The 23,039-nt window shown below is 36.7% G+C and overlaps 1 protein-coding gene across 3 annotated transcripts in view; it reads left to right on the top strand.

Moving 5' to 3' along the window:
* Positions 1-23,039, top strand: part of FNDC3A (fibronectin type III domain containing 3A) — a 216,032-nt gene that overhangs the window by 143,639 nt on the left and 49,354 nt on the right. For all 3 annotated transcript variants that reach the window (XM_011939495.1, XM_011939501.1, XM_011939509.1), the window contains 4 exons: positions 1,249-1,486; positions 6,782-7,051; positions 9,187-9,245; positions 16,522-16,679. In XM_011939495.1, the coding sequence (XP_011794885.1) occupies positions 1,249-1,486; positions 6,782-7,051; positions 9,187-9,245; positions 16,522-16,679 (725 nt within the window). The remainder of the gene's footprint in view (positions 1-1,248; positions 1,487-6,781; positions 7,052-9,186; positions 9,246-16,521; positions 16,680-23,039) is intronic.

The raw sequence follows: 23,039 nt of genomic DNA, 5'->3' as shown, positions 1-23,039 counted from the left end.
TTCTCACCATCACCACTGCTGCCTCCCTGGTCTTAGCCATGATCATCTCTTGCCTAGATTACTACAGTAGCTTTCTGAATGGTTTCCCTGCTTTTGTCTTTGCCTCCCTATGATCTGTTCTCAACTCAGCAGCCAGAATAATCCTGTCAAATATAAGGTTACATCAGGAATTCTCAACTGTAGTAATGTAAACATTTGAGGTGGGATGATGTTTTTGTTGTCCTCTGTGTTGTTGGGTATTTAGCAGCATTCCTGGCCTCTCTACTTTCTAGATGTTAATAGTGCACCTGCCCTTCCCCTCCCCGAGTTGTGACAACTATAAATGTCTCCAGAGCCTACCACATATCCTCTAGGAGTCAGAAACACTAGATTTTATCACTCTTCTGCCCAAAACTTTGTAATGATTTCCCATTCCACTGACAGTAAATGATGAACTCCAACTCCTTAATAGTAGCCTGTGTCGTGGTGCCTGACCACCCTATCACCCCTTCATTTCTTTGACTTCATCTGCTTCTGCCTTTGCTCCTTTATACTCATGCAGTCACACCAGCTTCCTTTCATTCCTTGGGTATAATCAGCCCCACTTCTACCTTAGGGGCTTTATTCTAACTGTTACTCTGCCTAGAACAAATCTTCCAGATTTCTGCATGGTTAATTCCTCCCACTTCCTTGAAGTTTCTGTTAAAGCTTTACTTTGCCAATAAGGCCTACTCTGATCACTGTATTTATTCTGTAACCTGCTCCTTTCTGACAACACTTCTGATAGCCCTTACTTGCTCTGCCTTTTCCATAGTATTTATCACCTTGCAACATGCTAAATAACTTACTGGTTGTGTTTGTCTGTCCCTGTTAGTGTGGGTTCCCCACAAATATTTAATATAGCATTCTAAGGTTTTTCTCAGAGTCTTGCTCTGTCGCCCAGGCTAGAGTGCAATGGCGCTATCTCAGCTCACCGCAACCTGCACCTCCTAGGTTCAAGCAATTCTCCTGCCTCAGCCTTCCGAGTAGCTGGAATTACAAGTATAGGCCACCATGCCCGGCTAATTTTTGTATTATTAGTAGAGATGGGGTTTTGCCATGTTGCCCAGGCTGTTCTTGAACTCCTGACCCCAGGTGACCCACCCACCTCGGCCTCCCAAAGTGCTGGAATTAGAGGCATGAGCCACCATGCCCACCTTACTTATAACATTTTTAAAAGAATTGCTTATATTCTGTGGAAGAAATTTTAATCTTATGTTCATGTTGTAGGTTATTGAAGACAATGGTGTTCGAAGAGTTGTCGTGGTCCCTCAGGCACCAGAGTTTCACCCTGGTGGTCACACAGTTCTCCACCGTTCTCCACATCCTCCCCTGCCTGGTTTCATTCCTGTCCCAACCATGATGCCCCCTCCACCACGTCATATGTACTCACCAGTGACTGGAGCTGGAGACATGACAACACAGTATATGCCACAGTATCAGTCTTCACAAGTCTATGGAGATGTAGGTAAGACATCTAAAAGTATTCCACTGTTATTGAATTGGATATTCTTTGCTTGGATATAATAGATGCCATTATCATATCACATTAAAGAAACAGCACATGGTAATAATATAACAGGCATTTTTCTTTTACTCAAGTACTATATTAGGTGCTTCATCCTCATGATCACCCTTCAAGGCAGGTAAGTAAACAGAAAAATCAAAGAGGGGAAGTAACTTATATCATGCAGCACTACTTAGTGGTGCACATTCAAACAAGAGGTCTTTTCCTCTGGTCTGCAATCTAGGCGCTGGGAAAATTTTCAGCCTGGAATAACCATGGCATTGTTAAATCCTATCGGCTGTGATGCCACTACACAAAGTTGCTAAGCTCTGTGAGGGATTGAAAAAACATAACCTCGAGGCCAGGCGCGGTGGCTCACGCCTGTAATGCCAGCAGTTTGGGAGGCTGAGGTGGGCGGATCATGAGGTCAGGAATTCGAGATCAGTCTGACCAACATGATGAAACCCCACCTCTACTAAAAATACAAGACTTAGCCGGGCGTGGTGACGCACGCCTGTAATCCCAGCTACTCAGGAGGCTGAGGCGGGAGAATCACTTGAACCAGGGAGGCGGAAGTTGCAGTGAGCTGAGATAGTGCCACTGCACTCCAGCCTGGGTGACAGAGTGAGACTCCATCTCAAAAAAAAAAAAAAGAAAAACAAAAAACGTAACCTCTGCCCTCAGGGAGTTAATAAATTTGGGGAAAGAGTAGGCTACCAAACATAAACACAAAATAGTATCTTGATATGTCTCATAGCTTTAAACACTGCCTGTATACTGATAGCTCTCACATTTATATCTTCAGCCCAAACCTCTCTAAGCACCAGACTTATTCCTGACTGCCTTCTCAGTAACTCCACACAGATGTCTCATGCATTTCAGAACATCTCTAAACAGAAATGTCAAATGTGGACCCCCACGACTTGCTTTTTTTCTGTCCCTTCATCTCAGTAGGTGGTCCACTAGCCACTTAGTTTGCTCAAATGAAAGCCAGATGGTCAAATTTGATTTCTCCTTTTCCAACCCTTACATCAATTAGTATCAGTTTTATTTTCAGAAGTTTCTGAATTTTTTCTACTACTTCCCCATTGCCACTCAAATCCATCCACCATCAGCTCTTGCCAGGACAACTGCAACAATGATCTTCCAGTTGGTTTTGTTTCCATTCTTGCCCCCAATAATCAATTCTCAGCCACAGTCATTATTTTCAAATATTAATCAGACTGTCCTGTTTAAACTGTTTCAGTGATTTCTTATTGCAATTAGAATAAAATCCTAAACCCTTCCCCTAGACTAGAGTAGGGTTTCTCAGACATGCCACTATTGATGTTTTAGGATGGATAAGTCTTCATTGTAGAGGACAAAACTCTGCATTGTGGGATGTTTAAAAGCATCCCTGGCCTCTACCCACTAACTGCCATTGTGTAGCACAGTTGTAGCACACAACTGCAACACAACATTTTAAATCTTCTGACATCTAAAAATATCTCCAGACATTTCCAAATGATCTCTAGGAAGCAAAATTAGCTCTGGTTGCAAACTGTCCTTGCAGCGTTCTGCCCTGTGGCCCCGACTTCCTTGTCCACTACTTTCCCTTGGTCCCCTTATATCTTTAGTTTTTCAAAACCTCCAAGTTCTTTCTTGCCTTGGTCCCTCTGTACATGGTGGTCTCTCTGACTTTTCTATAAATTTCCTTTATCCTTTAGATTTCAGTTTTCAAAGAAACCTTCCTGATCTTACCTTGTCAGTCTCTAGCACTGAACCTTGTTTGTATCTTTCACAGAACTTAACACAATTTCTTTTTTGTCATTGTGTGTTTGTATGTCTGTCTCCCTTATTTGACTATCAACTCCCTAAGAACTAAATCTGTTTTAATCACTGTTGTTTCCCTGCACTTAGCATTGCCTGTCACTTATGCTCAGTACGTTTGCAGAAGAAATAACTTCAAATACAAAATTGAAATTACACAGCACAGCCTGTAAATAGTGGATATATTGCACGTATCATATATATTTGTCAAACTTACTTCGATTGCCCAAGTAATGCAAATTGGTTCAGTAGCTCTGGGTAGTGCTTGAGATTCTGCATTTCTAACAAGCTCCTAGGAGATGTTCATGCTGTGCTCCAAGGAACATACTTTTGAGTACCAAAAGTTTATACTGCAGATTAGTCTCATCCTATTTTGTTTACTGCTAATTATGACTTAGTTTTTAAAATACTAGTTTTTTCTTATAATCTGAGAAAACTGTAAGAAAAAACTAGTATTACACTTGTTACTGTTTTGCATTGTACCCTTGTTATTCTGTAGGGATATGCATTAGAATACATGGATGTGATCTACATTGATGTGAAGGAAACTGAAGGACACAGATCCACAAATTAGCTACCCAGTGGTAAAAGGGAGGAGTCATATTGTACTTGAGGTTATAAGCCAGAGATTCTAACACTGGATGCTAATTACTGACAATGTGGTTTTCTAAGCAATAGCTATACCTCCATGATGCCCTTTCCATGCACAATTCATATGGATTCTCAAAGTGGAATCTGATCCAACATTTTACTGTTAGCAGTACCGTTAGTGAGCCTGAACCTTGCTAGGCACTATGCTCACGCGTGTATTATCTCACTTAATCTTCAGTAAAATTCTGCAAAATTTCAAATGAGGAAACCGAGGCTCAGAAATGTTAAGTAATTTCTGCAAGGCCACACTGCTAGTTAATTACTCAGGATTTTAACCCTCTGAGATCTATCCAATGATTAAGTTCCTTCTCTTTCTACTGTAATACATTCTTTTTTCTCCTCTATGTTGGCTTTATTATTTTGAATAATAGATAAAATAAAGCATTTTAAAGTATGTACTAATTGATCTAATTGATTGCAATTGCTATTTTTCTTAACTTTTTGTCGAGCTATAGTTTAGACAATTTAACAGTTCATCATTTTACACTTCAGTGGTTTTTAATATATTTACTGTATTGTGCAACATATGCAATTCAATGTTTTGTATATTCAGTATGTACTATATTAACTACCACTGTCTAATTCCAGAACATTTCTAGCATCCCAAAAAAGAAACTGTACATATTAACCGTCAGTCCCAACTCTCTCTTCCTTCACATCCCATAATCTACTTTCTGTCTGAATGAGTTTGCCTATTCTAGACTTCATATAAATATACATATAAGTATTTCATATGAAAATTTCATTAAAATGTTTATACAGTATGTAGACTTTTGTGTCTAGGTTTTTTTCACTTAATGTCATGTTTTCAAAGTTCATGTTCTCACATATAGTAGTACTTCATTTCTTTTTATGGCTGCAATAATATTGCATTCTGTAGATATACAACATTTTATCACTCATAAGCTGATGGACCTTTGGGTTGTTTTCACTTTTTGCCTATGAATAATGCTGCTGTGACCATTTGTGTGCAAGTTTTTGTGTTGACATGTTTTCATTTCTTCCGGGTATGTGCCTCAGAGTAGAATTGCTGGGTCATGTGTTAATTCTATATTAATTTTCCACAGTGACTACACCATTTTACATTCCTACCAGCAATGTATGGGGTTCCAGTTTCTTTGCCAAAACTTGTTGTTTTCTGTCTTTTGATTATAGGCATCCTGAATAAATTTCTCTCTCATTATGGTTTTGATTTGCTTTTCCCTAATGCTACTAACGTTGATCATCTTTTCATGTGCTTATTGGCCATTCGTATATTTTCTTTTCCTTTTTTTTTTTTCTGAGATGGAGTTTCACTCTTGTTACCCAAGCTGGAGTGCAGTGGCATGATATTGGCTCACTGCAACCTCTGCCTCCCAGGTTCAAGTGATTCTTCTGCCTCAGCCTTGCAAGTAGCTGGGATTAACAGGCACGTGCCACCATGCCCGGCTAATTTTTTGTATTTTTAGTAGAGATGGGGTTTCACCATCTTGGCCAGGCTGGTCTTGAACTCCTGACCTTGTGATCCACCTGCCTCACCCTCCCAAAGTGCTGGGATTACAGGCGTGAGCCACTGCACCCAGCCCCATTCATATATTTTCTTTGGAGAAATGTCTATTTGAATTCTTCACCCATTTTTTAAATTGGGATATTTGTCTTTTTATTGTTGAATGGTAAGAGTGTACATATTCTGGATACAAGTTCCTTATCAGATATATAATTTCCTCCCATGTTGTCTTTTCACTTTACTTGTGGTATCCTTTGGTGCAAAAAAATTTTTAATTCTGATGAAATCTAATTTTTTCTTTGATTGCTTATGTTTTTGGTATCTCATCTAAGAAACTATTGCCTAATCCAAGGTCATGCAACCGTGTTTTCTTCTAAGAGTTCTATAATTTAATCTCTTACATTTTGGTCATTGATTCATTTGAATTCATTTTTGTATATGGTATGAGGTAGAGGTCCACATTCATTCTAATGTTGTTGTACATATCCTTATAATACTCATTTCAAAAATGCTGTAGTAATTTTCTTAAGGCACTGCTAAATTAAAACTTTTTACTGAGGCTTTTAAAAAATATTTTTCTCATGACAAATTTTAAATTTAAAAAACTCTGGGGACAATTGAATTAATATTTATTGAGCATTTTGACTTAATTATGTTCCTATGTGATTTTTATTAGAATGAGTAGATTCTTCTAAATCACAACTTTGAGTTTATAGTATCTGAAGATACATTGTATATAGGTTGTTATTGTTAAACAGTCTAAATCATTTCTTTTTGCTAACTTTTTTTTCAGTGATGATTTGCTTTTTTGAGTCATAAGGGAATTTAGGCAGGCAGTGGTTTTGTTTTTATCTATTTTATGTGTTTAAGGTTCAAAAAGATGTGAAAAGTAATAGTTACTAAAGAGTAAAAGAGAAAAAACTGTGGACTGCTCAGTTCAAGTCTCATTCCTCACCTGCAGTAATCATAAGTTACCACCAAGCTGTTTCTGTGGAGATTAATAATTAGTTGAGAACAAAGAAGGAAAGAAATCTCTCTGTAAATTTACTTGAGATATATATAGATATATATAATATAGAGAGAGAGATATAGAGATATATTATATATAGATATATATATAAAATTAGAATAAATCACAAAGCTTGGTTCTAATAGTTTATGGAGACACAAAGGTTGCTTTGTTATGCAAAATTCTTTTAAATATTTTATAAAAGTTTTATATGATAGATTTATTTTCTGTTCTTTTTTCATGGCATAAACTTATTTGGAGAAAGTGATCTTCTTAACTTTTGGTTTTTATTTCCTCCTAGATGCTCACTCTACACATGGAAGGTCCAACTTTAGAGATGAACGATCTAGTAAAACATATGAACGTTTGCAGAAAAAATTGAAGGATCGCCAAGGAACACAGAAAGATAAAATGAGCAGTCCACCATCATCACCCCAGAAATGCCCTTCGCCCATTAATGAACATAATGGACTTATAAAAGGACAAAATGCTGGTGGTATAAACACAGGATCAGCAAAAATCAAGTCTGGGAAGGGGAAAGGTGTTGTGCAAGTTGATACAGAAATTGAAGGTAACTGTTTGAAATACTGAAATGTTCTCATTGATGCTACTCATCGTGATTTAACCTACTAAAAGTATATTCTAACCTTTCAGTCATTTTGTCATGGTCCAGATGGACTATTACAGGCTGCAACTTTTGACAGTTTAGAAAACCTCAATTAGTAATTTCATCTGTATCATAAATTTTACTGACTAAAGTTTCTGTTTGATAGAAAAACTCAGATAACATTAATCCAGATTCCTTTCTTCTGATTCTGGGCCTTTGATAAGGCTATGCTACTGGTTTTTAATCAAAACTTTTTTTTTTTTTTTTTGAGACAGGGTCTTGCTTTGTCACCCAGGCTGGAGTGGCACGATCATAGATCACTGTAGCTGGAAATTACAGGCATGCACCACCACACCCAGCTAATTTTTTAACTTTTAGTAGAGACAAGGTCTCGCTGTTTTGCCCATGCTGATCTTAAACTTCTGGGCTCAAGCGATCCTCCCATCTTGGCCTTTCAAAGTGCTGCAATTACAGGCCTGAGCCACTGTCCCCAACCTATCTAAACTTTTTATTTCTCCCACCTTCTTTTTGAGTAAAACCTTGATAGCAAATAGTTATATCATTTACCAGTCTCTCTATGTACTCTATAGGCTAGAGTATTTTCCACTTCTTTCTTGAAAAGTTCTCTTCTCCTAAACTCTCCTTGTTACTCTTGGATCCTTCCCCTAACCTCTGACTTCTACTCTGTTAACTTTGTTTTATTGGGTTTTGTTTGTTTTTGAGACCAAGTCTCGCTCTGTCACCCAGGCTGGAATGCAGTGGCACAATATCAGCTCACTGCAACCTCCGCCTCCTGTGTTGAAGCAGTTCCTGTGCCTCAGCCTCCTGAGTAGCTGGGACTATGGGCGTGTGCCACCATGCCCAACTAATTTTTGTATTTTTAGTAGAGACAGGGTTTCACCATCTTGGCCAGGCCGGTCTCCAATTCCTAGGCTCAAGCAGTCCACCCACCTTGACCTTCCAGTGGGCTGAGATTACAGGCATGAGCCTACTATATGAACTTTGAGTACTACTATTTGTATCTACTTGAATCAATCTCAGTAAGGTAAAATATAGCTGGGTTAACAGCCTGTCTTTCACATGCCTACAGTTGTAGAGTTAGTACCCAGTACTTTTGATTGTAATGTTAAACTTCTAACTACTGCTTACTTTGACTAATGTAGTTTCTATATTTATGTTCTTTTAGGTTTCCTTAATACTGACTATTATCTGTTTGACGTAGATATGCCTATGTAGAAATACATACATATTCATGGTAGACCATGTCAGGTTCTAAAGGTTTCATCAGAAATGACTATGAACCATACCAACATGTCATTTCACAAGCACCAATAACCACAACTCTATCAGTCGTTGAATATGCTTATCTAAATTGATTTTTATTACCAAATAGTGTAGGTAATTAATATCGACTAGAAACTAAAATGCTTCCAACTTTGAGGGAAATATGAAAATGTAAGCCATGTTGACTCTTTCTACCTTCCTTTTCCTTGAAATTTCTATTCCTCACCAACAAATTTCAAAAACTGCCTTAACTGTTCACGACCTGTATATTAACAACATTTACATAAATGTTCTCCCGTTTATTTGAGACCTCCTGATCATTGTTTTCAGCACTGATGTTTCAGAAGAATTAAGTGAAAGTTTTTTGCCTATCAGTGGTGGCTATAAGTTACAGTCAAGCCAATTATATTTCTAATTTGGGAAATCATAGATAAGGCATGTCGTGAAAAAAACAGGTAACTTTATTAAGAGATATGAGATTAACAAATGAGAACTTTCCAGAAAGAATATTCTTACAACCGTGAATAAAAATATACTTTCTATAAGAAAAATTTGGTTCAGATAGATATAGCCATGTCTAAATATATATAGATATATGTATATATAGTGGTGTTACAATTAGTAGTCACAGTTAAGATAGAAATAAAAACTGAAGTAGATGAATGCTGAAGGGCCACACACTGCTGAGTATGAACAAAGGAATAAGAACTAGAAAAGTCTCAAATACCAACCTAGTTTCAAAATATATATTTAGGGAGAAGAAGGGATTGTATCTAAGTTCTTTTTTTTAATATTCAAATGTTTTATTTTTTAAGAAAAAAATGAAGAAACTAAAGCATTTGAAGCACTTCTTTCCAACATTGTCAAACCAGTGGTAAGTATCTTATGAATTTTATTGATGTTTATATTTAGTATATTAATATAAGGTGTTCATCCATCAAAATGTTTTTTTCTTTTAACTTTTTATGAAAATAGGATAATACTGTATTCTGTGACAAGCTTTTTTCACTCAATATGGTATGCCTTAGCTGTCTTTCTATGTCATTACCTGATTCTTTGAAGAGCTAGTTTTTCATTCATTCATCAGGTATTTATTGATCCCTTACTATATGCCAGTAAATAAAAAACAAATGCACAAACAGAATTCTGTGTGATAGTAAAAATTGCTATTATAGAAATAGGAATAATATAATGAGATTACTAGGAGAGGTTGTTAGGTTAAATAGAGCAATCAGGGAAGCGTTCTCTGACAAGTGAGAAAAAGTGCAAAAGTGGAAGGAATGGGAGAGGGAGAATGGGTGTAAGTAAGCATGGGGAGTTGGACAGATGGAAAGAACCATTATCACTGGAGTATAGTAAAGGGGAGAAAGATGGTGGAAGAAGTAGGCCATAGGACTTTTTCAGCCAGAATAAGGCAATTTAAGATTGATAAGAATATTTTTTGGTTCATAAAACAAACTACTTTCTCCCAACTTTCAGAAACATCCATGGTAAAATGTTTTATGCTAAGTTACCCCAAAAATACTTTGTTTTTCTAAGAAAACAAATTGGAAAAGTTATTATTCTTAGTATTGTCTCCACAAAGGCTTTTAAAGCTTATCTTGCCATGTTTCAGGATGTTTGAGTAAACCAGTTCCTCATCTAATAGACTACTATGGTCCTACTTTTTCTGACAACTCCCAAATAATAGATTCGGTTGCTCTAGCTTTCTTTATTCTAATCTGTTTTCTCTTGAGAATAGAGCATATATGTATCAATAAATGTAAATTTACACAGAATTATTTCATAGTAATGGCTAACACAAATTGATTAGCATCAGTCTCTGTTCAGAGTGCTTGGAATGCACATATGCATTATTTAATACCTGTGACAACCATATATGTACTATTTTTCCTATTTTACAAATGAAGAAACTGAAGCAACAGTGAGTTTCAATCAGTAGTAGTAGAGCTACGGCTGAAATTTAGGCGGTATCCTTCCAAGAGCTCTCTATGTCCAAGTGTATATCACTAGGTTTCCTAGAAAAGGAATTTAGTAGCCTTAATAAGATTGATATTTGAATGATTTAATAGCTAATGCTAGTAGCATTTACTTGTTGTAGTATATATTAAAAGTATAATTTTCAGGCCAGGTACAGTGGCTCACACTTTCCCAGTCCTTTGGGAAACCAAGACAAGAGGATCATTTGAGGCCAGGAGTTTGAGACCAGCCTGTGCAATATATTGAGACCTTGTCTCTACAAAAAACAAATACAGATACTACAGACACGGGGGCACACACCTGTAGTCCCAGCTACTTGGGATGCTGAGGTGGGAGGATCCCTTGAACCTAGGAGTTCAATGCTGTAGGGAACTAAGATTGTGCCTTTTCACTCCAGCCAGGGTGACAGAGCAAGAACCTGTCTCAAAAATAAATAAATAAGTAAATAATAAATAAATGTATAATTTACATACACAAAATCAATCTTAAAGCCAATTCAAAGACTTTCTTACTCAACATCAGGAAGAACATGTAATTTAATAAGATAGTAAGCCCTGTATCATAAAACTTAAAGTAATGCTGATGGTTTTGTTTGCTTTGTTTTACTTTATGTTTATAGTTTGAATGCCGATTCCTCTTTGATTAAATTATTTGTGAGCTACAAAGCGCAGGTCAGGGTTTTTGCTTGTTTTTGTGTGTTTGGTTGTTTTTGCATGCTCTAGTTCATTTAGAGCACTAAATTAAATGTGTTCACTTTTTCATTCCATAAATATTTGACCACTTACAAAGTGGCAGATGCTGTGCTCTAAAGCTGGAGATAGAATGGAAAGCAAAGGATAGACACAGGCTCTGCCACAAGACTTAGTTTAGAAAACTAAGCATCACACAATGAATGGTAAATTGTAACTGTGAAGTGCCAGAACAAAAAGATAGAGAGCAATCAGAGCATATAATAGGAGGACTAAACCTGGATAGGGAATCAGGGAAGTTTCCCTAAGGAAGGATTATTGTACAGATATTTGAAGGAAAAGTAGTGGTTGGGCATTAAGGACAGGGGTGGAAAGTATGGGAACAGTATTGCAAACTGAGCAGCATTTGAAAAGCACTGAACATGGCACATTTGAGGAACAAAAAAGGAAAGAGAAAAGCTCACTCATGTGACCAGAGTGCAGTGTGTAGGGGAGAATGTGGTACATGCACTAGTCTCACAGTCTCAGCTGTGTACTTAGGAGTTGAGTGACCCATGACAAGTCACTTGACCTTTGTGAATGTTTCTTCTTTCAGAAAATGGAGAATAATGGTATTGTATACCCTCACATGCATGAAATAATTAACTATATTGAAAGTATTGTCTTTTCATTTGTTCTTCTTTGACATTGTTCTCAGTCGCATTTTTGTGAAAATCTACTGACATTTATTTCAGTGGATTTCATTTCCATTTATTTCAGTAGTGCTTAAAATTAAATGTTTCATGCCTTTTACTCATTACCTTTTTGCTTTCAGAATCATTACCCCTTCCCTTTACCTTTTTGTGGTTACTAGAAGTACTTACTAACTCTCAAGTTTCCTTAGGCTCAGCCTTTGAGTTATCTTCAGAATTATTCTCTCACCTCCTGATGCCCTTATCTAGACAAGGATCAAACATTGATGTTTATTCTACTTTAATATTTCTGGAAATCCAGAAATTAGATACTCTCATTTCTTTCTTCTACAGTCTTTGTCAAAATTCATACAATATATATGGCTTTGAACCTTTTTAACAGTTTAGTTTCCTATATATATACTTAATTTAACCCAATGTACAGTTTTTCTCAAGGGCAGTTTTGATGACTACCTTACAAGGATCACAATCTGCCTCAAAAAATATATTGTACATAATCTAGCCACTTTCTAAAAGAGCTATTTTCACTTTTTCCTATTACCATCTTTATCAGTTCTTAGACATTTTTACACAATTGTATCTGTTTTCAGCTACCACCTAGAAGTAGATTGAGGGTAGGATCATTGAGTAGTAGGAAAATAACTGAATTATTCAGGTCCTAGTCAGTGGTTCTGTGACCTCAGACAAGTTACTTAACCTTTCTGAATATGCTCCTTTCATAAAATGAAGATAGTTAAGCCTATTTTGCCTACTTTAGGTGGTAATTGTAAGAATCAAGTGATATGGATATAAAATCAAATTTTACTTCTAACATTAACATACAAATAGAGTTCAAATTACTTCCAAATCTATATTTTCAATCCTAATTATTCATCTGTTCCTATAGAACTGTATCTCCTGAGACACACTAAAGAATACCCAAGTTTGAATGTTTCACTAGCAACTTTAGAAAACCAAATTCTCAATCTGCTTGTCTATCCAACTTAACACGTTCTTCATTCCTCTAAAATGAAGAAGAAATTGGGTTAGACCTCTTTTGTTTCTGTTTCCTTTTATCGTTTCCATCGGTAAACACTTACATCCAGGTTTTCCTGTGTTACAGTATCGTCTTACATTTCTTCTTTACCTTTCATTCTCCCCATGCCAGATTAATACTCCAAGCTTTATTATTTCACTATAAGTTTATAGGATCCACTCTGCCCACTGTCCCCTACCACTCCACATACACACACAATTACCTCAGTGTTCACACAGGAATTTTGTGGTATCTATGTGAGTGTCCACTTCTTTTTCTTCTATGCAACTCTTTATAATTCACCTGAAACCAGCAACAGAAAACAGCATTTTTAGAAGATTTTTAAAATACATGAGAACATGCCTTGGACTACTAGATTGCAGTTATAAGCTTGGAAATATAAATACTCATTCCTGTATTGATCACCCACCTCTTTCTACCAAATTTTATCTCATCCAAGTCCTTTAAAATTCAATTCAGAATTCACTTAGGAAGTTTTCCACATCTTATCCCAATGAAATCACTCTTTCTGTGACTTTAACATTTATGTGCAAGTAATAAGATATCCTTTTTTTTTTTTTTGAGACAGAGTCTTGCTCTTTCACCCAGGCTGGAGGGCTGGAATGCTGGAGTGCAGTGGTGTGATTTCAGCTTGCTGCAACCTCTGTCTCCCGGGTTCAAGTGATTCTTGGGTTTCAGTCTCCTGATTAGCTGGGATTACAGGCATGCACCACCATGCCCAGATAATTTTTGTAGTTTTAGTAAAGATAGGGTTCCACCATGTTGGCCAGGCTGGTCTTGAACTCTTAACCTCAGGTGATCTGCCCACCTTGGCCTCCCAAAGTGCTGGGATTACAGGCATGAGCCCCTGTACCTGGCCATAAGATATCCTTTTAATAGAATGAGTTAGTACTAAAAGATTTTCTGGAAAAGCAAATTGAAAAAGTTGAAATTGGCTCAGTGCAGTGGCTCATGCCTGTAATCCCAATACTTTAGGAGGCCGCGGCAGGAGGATCACTTGAGCCTAGGAGTTTGCAACCAGCCCAGGCAACAATAGTAAGACCTTGTCTCAATAAAAAAAATATATACATATATATATATTTTTTTAAGTTGAAATTAGTATTTTAAAATTTTTTAAATTTATTTTTAAAACTATGCTAAATTCAACCTAGTATTTCGGAAGTCTGTTTAGTTAAAAGTATAGTTTAAGTTGAAAGCTTAGTTAATAGTATTTACCAATATTAATTTCTTAGTTTTGACAAAAGTGCATGGTTATATAGGATGTTAATATTAGGGGAAGCTGGGTAAAGGATAGACAGGGATTCCATACTGTCTTCCCAACTTTTGTTTAAACCTAAATTTATTTCCAAATAAAAGGCTTTTAAAAATACTTTATTTGTGTAACTCTGGTAAACAGTTCATCTCGCTAAGCCACTCATTTTGTTGATGAGGCCTAAAACCCTAAGAGGGTGGAGTTCAGTACCACCAGGCAAATTAGTGACACATCTTGTGCTTCCATATTTAATATTTTCTCGGCTGTCTGTATTCACCACAGATCCTGATAAAGTAAGCTTCATAAAGTAGGTGCCAAGCTGGGCATAGTGACTCAACATCTGTAATTCCAACACTTTGGGAGGCTGAGGCGGGAGGGTGGCTTGAGGCCAGGAGCTTGAGACCATCCTGGGCAACATAGCAAGACCCCATCTTTACTACTACTACTACTAAAACTACTAAAGTAGATGCCAGTTAATATTTTTGACTACTCCTCCTCCTCCTCCTCCTCCTCCTACTAAAGTAGATGCCAGTTAATGCTTTTGACTACTCCTCCTCCTCCTCCTCCTCCTCCTACTACTACTACTACTACTACTACTAAAGTAAATGCCAGTTAATGCTTTTGACTACTATTCCTACTACTGCTCCTACTAAACTAGATGCCAGTTAATGCTTTTGACTACTACTACTACTACTAAAGTAGATGCCAGTTAATGCTTTTGACTACTAGTACTACTACTACTACTACTACTACTACTACTACTAAAGTAGATGCCAGTTAATGCTTTTGACTGACCCACCTTCATAGTCCTATTCACGTTCTCAAAGTTTAACACAACTATGATCATCCCATAAAATCAAGAGACACTAATGGGTAGCCATACATGTATAGTAATAGTTTGTTTTAAAAAAGAAAAAAACCTGCTCAGTTTCAGGTTAATAGCCAGCTGTATACTGGATCATACGAGGAATCATGTTTAAGTTCATTGTAAATGAAACACAGTACCAAGACTTTAAGACAGTATTACAGTGAATACAGTATTACATTTCCTATGATTTAACAGAAGCAAAATAAATATAGTAATAGTTTTTTTTATTTATTCAGACTTTGAGAACATTGAAAAGGACAGAATATTACAATTTTATGGAGATTACTTATTTTACTTTAATTCAAGATAGGAGTAATTGTCGTCCTAGTGATTATTAGTTTGGTTTTAGAAATGCTAAAGTAGTCGTTAAACGTGTATAATTTTAAAGCAAGCTTTTATATAAATGCCTACATATAATCTGGTACTTTTCTTACCAATCTGTAAACCTTACCCGATCTCTAGATTTTTTTCGCTTTATTAGGCTTGTCTTGTAAAAGTAACTTGTACTCATAAAATTATTTCAGTAGTATAAAAATATATAAAACATAATTGAAACCACCCGTTTTTTTCTGTCACAACTTTCTCTGCATCTCACCACACATACACTAAATCCCCAAAGATAACAATTGATATATTTGTACAGCACATTTTCAGACATTTTTGTGCAGTTTTATAAAAGTTAACTCAACTGCAGTCACAGTGTATGTACTGCTTTCCAGCTTCACTTTTTTCTCCTATTACGTAGCACCTGTATATTGAGGAAATCTTCAGATGTTAGCACAGGTATGTCCACCTCGTATTCTTTTTTGAACACTTGCAGAATAATGTGCTTGTGGGCTGTATTATGTACCATCATTTAGGTAGTCAGTGCCCTATAGTTCTAGCTTTTTGCCATTAATAATGCTGCAGTGAACATTCTTAAGTGTATATTTGTATACATATGTTAAGTTTATAGGATATTACCCTGAAAAAAAAATTCCTGGATGTAGAATTTCTGAATGAAAAAGCAAACACATCTTAAATTTTGTGATGATTCACTAGTTGCTATACACAAAGATTGAACTTATATATACTGATACCATGCTTAGAGAGTGCCATTTCTCCACATTTTTAACACTAGATAGTATTAGCTTTTTAATCTTCCCCTATCCAGTAGATGAAAACTGGGATTTTGTTTTAATTTACATGTATTTATGAATGCAGTTTCACACATACATCATTTTATATGTTTTCCGTTTGTATTTATGTATCTTTGGATGTCGATGTCCTTTGCTCCTTTTTCTCTTGAGTTTTTGTCATCTTCCTGTTGTAAAAACACATCCTAAACTGAGGAAATGAACCCTTTTAAATATGTTACAATGGTCTTTTTAATCCCGTTTTTTTTCTTTTGACTATATGTGGTGTCTGTGCTAATAGTTTTGAATGGCCTGGGTTTTAAATTTTTGTGGAACCCACCTCATTTGTTCTGGAACCCACAACAAGTTATTTACAATGAGCAGGTTTATATTTTGAGCCATTTTATCTGTATAAACAGATACATTTTATTTAATCTTGAAACCTCATTAGATATTTCACTGCTCATTGTATACATTACAGTTGTTTTAAAGAACTTTTAAACGTTGTATTTTTACAGGCCTCTGACATCCAGGCAAGGACAGTAGTACTTACCTGGTCACCACCTTCCAGCCTCATTAATGGTGAAACAGATGAAAGTACTGTACCAGAGCTCTATGGTTATGAAGTTCTGATCTCAAGTACTGGAAAAGATGGGAAATACAAAAGTGTATATGTGTAAGTATTTGTTGTTTTGCTTTCTCCCATTGTGTAAATTAATGGTTTATTATAAAGAGCTTATTACTAATTTTGCTCTATTTTTCCTTCATGCTTATATTCTCAATCTTTAAGTTGGCTAATGAGAGTGATTTCAGTGTAAATGGTCCAAATATAGCTTGGTACACATTTCTGTCTACTCTCCTTCAGAATAATCACTTTTATTGGCCACATTCAGCTTTTTTTTCCCAGTAGGCTCCCTAATAGATGGTTCAGTATTCACGTATTCTTAATGCATTAAATATAAGTTGTAGTATGTAGAACCCATGAAGTATGTAGAACCCATGACCAAAAATGGACAATTCATGATTGTAAACTCATGAAGTATGACACTGCTCCTCTAAGGACTTGGATTTAATTCTTACATGTACAAGCTCGTGTCCTGTTGTAAAATGAATTTAGTAGCAATGTTATTTATTTGCATGTTAGTATGTTTTTAATCACATTTTGAAAACTTACGTAGTTCTTTCCTTGGTTTAAAAGTATGTTACACACAGCCAGGCATGGTGGCTCACGCCCGTAATCCCAGCACTTTGGGAGGCCGAGGCAGGTGGATCACCTGAGGTCAGGAGTTTGAGACCAGCCTGGCCAACACGGTGAAACCCTGTCTCTACTAAAAATACAAAAATTAGCCAGGGGTAGTGGCACATACCTGTAGTCCCAGCTACTTAGGAGGCTGAGGCAGGGGAATCCCTTGAACCTGGGAGGTGGCAGTTGCGTGAGCCAAGATTGTGCCATTGCACTCCAGCCTGAGTGACAGAGCGAGACTCAGTGTCAAGAAAAAAATAAAGGTATATTACACACCACAAAGCCTTAGAAAGATTCAGTAACTAAAATTGTGACATTTATGATTGACAGTTTTGAATTAAACTATTTTCCTGTCCTATTTTCCTGTTCATATAAAAGTTGATTATTCTAATGAAAAAGGGTAAAGTTAATGGTTAGTTATTATTTAAGCACCAAGAAGACTGTAAAGGTGATGGTTAATCATTTGAATGATCATAATTAGCACAGAACATGGGCTCCATCAACCTTTTTGCTATCTTTTTTCAAAACATAGCTGGCAAGAAGAAAGGAAAGTGAAACTGCCCCAGTGCCTCTCATCTAGTCACATAAGGTTATAAAAATTTCCTGTTTCCTCTCTATTGAGATTTCCTTATGTCCTATTAATTTTTCTTAAGAGAGACAAGTAAACCTACCTAAGGGGTAAGTAGGGGATAAAGGACTATCAACATAAAGGTTTCTTACTGTGTTAATGACTGTTTTCTAGTTAGATATGGTTGCTTACTAAGAGGAATTCTTTATTTCCATTTGCAGCCTGACCAGGGAGCACGAGGGGGGCATTAGTCATCTCCCATATCCTTCAGGAATTAAGGTCTCTCTCAAGGATATTTGTGTTCTCTTCCATTTCTTTCATCAGTGTTTTGTAGTTTTATCTTACAGAGATCTTTCCACCTGTTATGTTAGATTTATTCTTAGGGTTTTTTTTTTCCTTTTGTAGCTATTGTAAATGTGATTGCCTTTTGGGCTTCTTTCTCAGCTAGTTTATTATTAGTGTATAGAAATGATGCTGATTTTTGTGTTTTGATTTTGTATCCTGCAACTTACTGAATTTATTTATCAGATCCAAGAGTTTTCTGGTGGAGTCTTCAGATTTTTTACATGTAAGATCATGTCATCTGCAAAGAGGAACAATTTGACTTTGTGTTGTTTTTTTTTTTTTTTTAATCTGATTACCTTTCATTTCCTTCTCTTGGCTGGTTGCTCTGGCTAGGACTTCCAGTACCATATTGAATAGGAGTGGTGAAGGTAGGCATCCTTGTCTTGTCCAAGTTCTTAGAGGAAAGGTTTTTAGACTTTCCTCTTTCTATATGATGTTAGCTGTGGGTCTGTCATATGTGGTCTTAGTTATGTTGAGGTATGTTCCTTTAGTGCCTAGTTTGTTGAAAGATTTTATGAGGGGATGCTGAATTTTATCAAAAATTTTCTACATCTGTTGAGATGATCATATAGTTTTTGTCTTTCATTCTGTTGATATGGTGTATCACATTTATTGATTTGTATATGTGAAGCCATCCTTGCATTCCCTGGTATAAATCCCACTTGATTGTGGTGTATTGTCTTTATAATGTGCTGTTGAATTCAGTTTGCTAGTATTTTGATGAGGATTTTGTGTCTATGTTTATCAGGGATTGGTCTGTACTTTTTCTTTTTTTGTTGTGTCTTTATCTGGTTTTGGTACCAGAGTGATGCTGTCCTTGTACAGTGAGTTAGAGATAATTCCCTCCTCTTCAATGTTTTTAGAATAGTTTGAGGAGAATTGGTGTTCCTTAAAAGTTTGGTAGAATTTGTCAGTGAAGCCGTTGGTCCTGGACTTTTCTTTGTTTGAAGACTCTTTATTACTGATTCAATCTCATTACTCATTATTGGTCAGTTCATGTTTTCTGTTTCTCGCTTATTGAATCTTGGTAGGTAGTACATATCCAGGAATTTATCGACTTCCTCAGATTTTTCAGTTTGTTGGTGTAAGTTGTCCATAATAGTCTCTGATGATTCTTTGTAAGTGTGGTATCAGTTGTAGTGTCTCCTTTCTCACTTCTGATTTTGTTTATTTGGGTATCCTTTCTTCTTCTCTATATTAGTCTAGGTAGTGGTTTAGTTCTGTTCTGACTTTTTATTTTATGAGAGATGGCGTCTTGCAGTGTTGCCTAAGCTGGACTGAAACTCCTGGGCTCAAGTGATCCTCCCACCTCAGCCTCCCAAGTAACTGGGACTACAGGTGTGCACCACTGCACCTGGCTGTCTGCTCTGATCTGCACCACTGCACCTGGCTGTCTGCTGTGATCTTTATTATTTCTTCCACTAGTTTTGGATTTGGTTTGTTCTTGCTTTTGAGGTTCTTGAGATGTGCGTTGCTAGATTTTTTATTTAGAGTCTTTCAGCTTTTTTATGTAGACATTTATTGCTATAAACTTCCCTCTTGACACTGCTTTTGCTGTATCCCATAGGTTTTAATATTTTGTGTTTCCATTTTAATTTGTTTCAAGAATTTTTTTTTATTTTTCTTAATTCATCCATCTACCAGTGGTCATTCGGGAGCATGTTGTGCTTAGTTTCCAGGTAGTTGCATAGTTTCCAAAGTTCCTCTTGTTATTGATTTCTAGTTTTATTCTATTGAATTATTAGAAAATATATGATATACTTTCAGTGTTTTAAAATTTCTTGCGGCCGGGCACGGTGGCTCACACCTGTCATCCCAGCACTTTGAGAGGCCACAACGGGCAGATCACAAGGGCAAGAGATTGAGACCATCCTGGCCAACATGGTGAAACCCCATCTCTACTAAAGTAAAAAAATTAGCCAGGCATGGTGGTGCACACCTGTAGTCCCAGCTACTCGGGAGGCTGAGGCAAGGGAATTGCTTGAACCCGGGAGACAGAGGTTGCAGTGAGCCAAGATGGTGCCACTGCACTCCATCCTGGCAACAGATCAAGACTCCGTCTCAAAAAAAAAAAAAATGTTGAGACCTGTATTCTGTACTGACATATGTTCTACCCTAGAGAATGTTTCATGTTTCATGTATTGTAAAGAAAAATGTGTTTTCTATGCACACGTATATTTATTGCAGCACTGTTTACAATAGCAAAGACTTAGAATCAACCAAAATGTCCGTCAGTGACAGACTGGATTAAGAAAATGTGGCACATATACACCATGGAATACTATGCAGCCATAAAAAAGGATGAGTTCGTGTCCTTTGTGGGGACATGGATGCAGCTGGAAACCATCATTCTCAGCAAACTATCGCAAGAACAGAAAACCAAACACCACATGTTCTCACTCATAGGTGGGAATTGAACAGTGAGATCATACTTGGACACAGGAAGGGGAACATCACACACTGGGGCCTGTTGTGGGGAGGTGGGATGGGGGAGGGATAGCATTAGGAGATACACCTAATGTAAATGACAAGTTAATGGGTGCAGCACACCAACATGGCACATGTATCCATATGTAACAAACCTGCACATTGTGCACATGTACCCTAGAACTTAAAGTATAATAATAATAAATAAAATAATTAATTAATTTAAAAAGAAAAATGTGTTTTCTGTAACTGTTGGATGAGATATATTTACAAAGGTCTGTTATGTCCATGTGGCCTAATGTGCCATTTAAATACAATGTTTCTTTGTTAATTTTCTGTCTAGATGGTCTGTCTAATGCTGAGAGTGGGGTGTTGAAGTCCCCAGCTATTGTTTTATTGGAGTCTATCTCTCCCTTTAGATCTATTAATAATTGCTTTATATTTCTGGGTGCTCCAGTGTTGGGTACATATATGTTTAGACTTGTTATATCCTCTTGCTGAATTGATCCCTTTATCATTATATAATGACTTTGTCTCTTTACTGTTTTTGACTTAAAGTCTCTTTTATCTGAGTGTAGCTACTCCTGCTCACTTTTGGTTTCTGTTTGCATGGATTATTGTTTTTCATCCGTTTACTTTCAGTCTATATGTGTCTTTACAGGCAAGGTGAATTTCTTGTAGACAGCATATAATTGGGTCACATTTTTTAATTCATACAGTGAGTTTATGTCTTTTAAGTAGAAAGTTTTTTGTTTGCTTGTTTTATTATTAGTATACTTTAAGTTCTAGGGTACCATGTGCACACCATGCAGGTTTGTTACATATGTATACATGTGCCATGTTGGTGTGCTGCACCCATTAACTTGTCATTTACAATAGGTATTTCACTTAATGCCATCCCTTCCCCTCCCCTCCACCCCATGACAGGCCCCAGTGTGGGATGTTCCCTACCCTGTGTCCAAGTGTTCTCATTGTTTAATTCCCACCTGTGAGTGAGAACATGTGGTGTTTGGTTTTCTGTCCTTGCGGTAGTTTGCTCAGAATGATGGTTTCCAGCCTCATCCATGTCCCTACAAAGGGCATGCACTCATCCTTTTTTATGGCTGCATAGTATTCCATGGTGTATATGTGCCACATTTTCTTAATCCAGTCTATCATTGAGGGATATTTGGGTTGATTCCAAGTCTTTGCTGTTGTGAATAGTGCCACAATAAACATATGTGTGCATGTGTCTTTATAGTAGTATGATTTGTAATCCTTTGGGTATATACCCAGTAATGGGATGGCTGGGTCAAATGGTAGTTCTAGTTCTAGATCCTTGAGGAATCACCACACAGTCTTCCACAATGGTTGAACTAGTTTACAGTCCCACCAACAGTGTAAAAGCATTCCTATTTTTCCACATCCTCTCCAGCACCTGTTGTTTCCTGACTTTTTAATGATCACCATTCTAACTGGTGTGAGATGGGATCTCATTGTGGTTTTGATTTGCATTTCTCTGATGACCAGTGATGATGAGCATTTTTTCACGTGTCTGTTGGCTGCATGAATGTCTTCTTTTGAGAAGTATCTGTTCACATCCTTCGCCCACTTTTTGATGGGGTTGTTTGATTGTTTTCTTATAAATTTGTTTAAGTTCTTTGTAGATTCTGGATATTAGCCTTCTGTCAGATGGGTAAATTGCAAAAATTTTCTTCCTTTCTGTAGGTTGCCTATTCATTCTGATGGTAGTTTATTTTGCTATGCAGAAGCTCTTTAGTTTAATTAGATCCCATTTGTCTGTTTTGGCTTTTGTTGCCATTGCTTTTGGTGTTTTAGTCATGAAGTCCTTGCCCATGCCTGTGTCCTGAATGGTATTGCCTAGGTTTTCTTTTAGGGTTTCTATGGTTTTAGGTCTAACATTTAAGTCTTTAATTCATCTTGAATTAATTTTTGTATAAGGTGTAGGGAAAGGATCCAGTTTCAGCTTTCTACATATGGCTGGCCAGTTTTCCCAGCACCATTTGTTAAATAGGGAATCTTTTCCCCATTTCTTTTTTTTGTCAGGTTTGTCAAAGATCAGATGGTTGTATATGTGTGGTATTATTTCTGAGGACTCTGTTATGTTCTATTGGTATCTCTGTTTTGGTACCAGTACCATGCTGTTTTGTTTACTGTAGATTTGTAGTATAGCTTGAAGTCAGGCAGCGTGATGCCTCCAGCTTTGTTCTTTTGGCTTAGGATTGTCTTGGCAATGTGGGCTCTTTTTTGGTTCCATATGAACTGTAAAGTTGTTTTTTCCAGTTCTGTGAAGAAAGTGATTGGTAGCTTGATGGGCATGGCATTGAATCTATAAATTACCTTGGGCAGTTTGGCCATTTTCACGATACTGATTCTTCCTATCCATGAGCATGGAATGTTCTTCCATTTGTTTGTGTCCTCTTTTATTTCACTGAGCAGTGGTTTGTAGTTCT

Source organism: Colobus angolensis, unplaced genomic scaffold (assembly GCF_000951035.1).
Source record: "Colobus angolensis palliatus isolate OR3802 unplaced genomic scaffold, Cang.pa_1.0 Scaffold101, whole genome shotgun sequence".
Classification (NCBI taxonomy): domain Eukaryota; kingdom Metazoa; phylum Chordata; class Mammalia; order Primates; family Cercopithecidae; genus Colobus; species Colobus angolensis.
The sequence above is the reverse complement of the archived record's forward strand: the minus strand, read 5'-3'. Positions and strand labels throughout refer to the sequence as shown.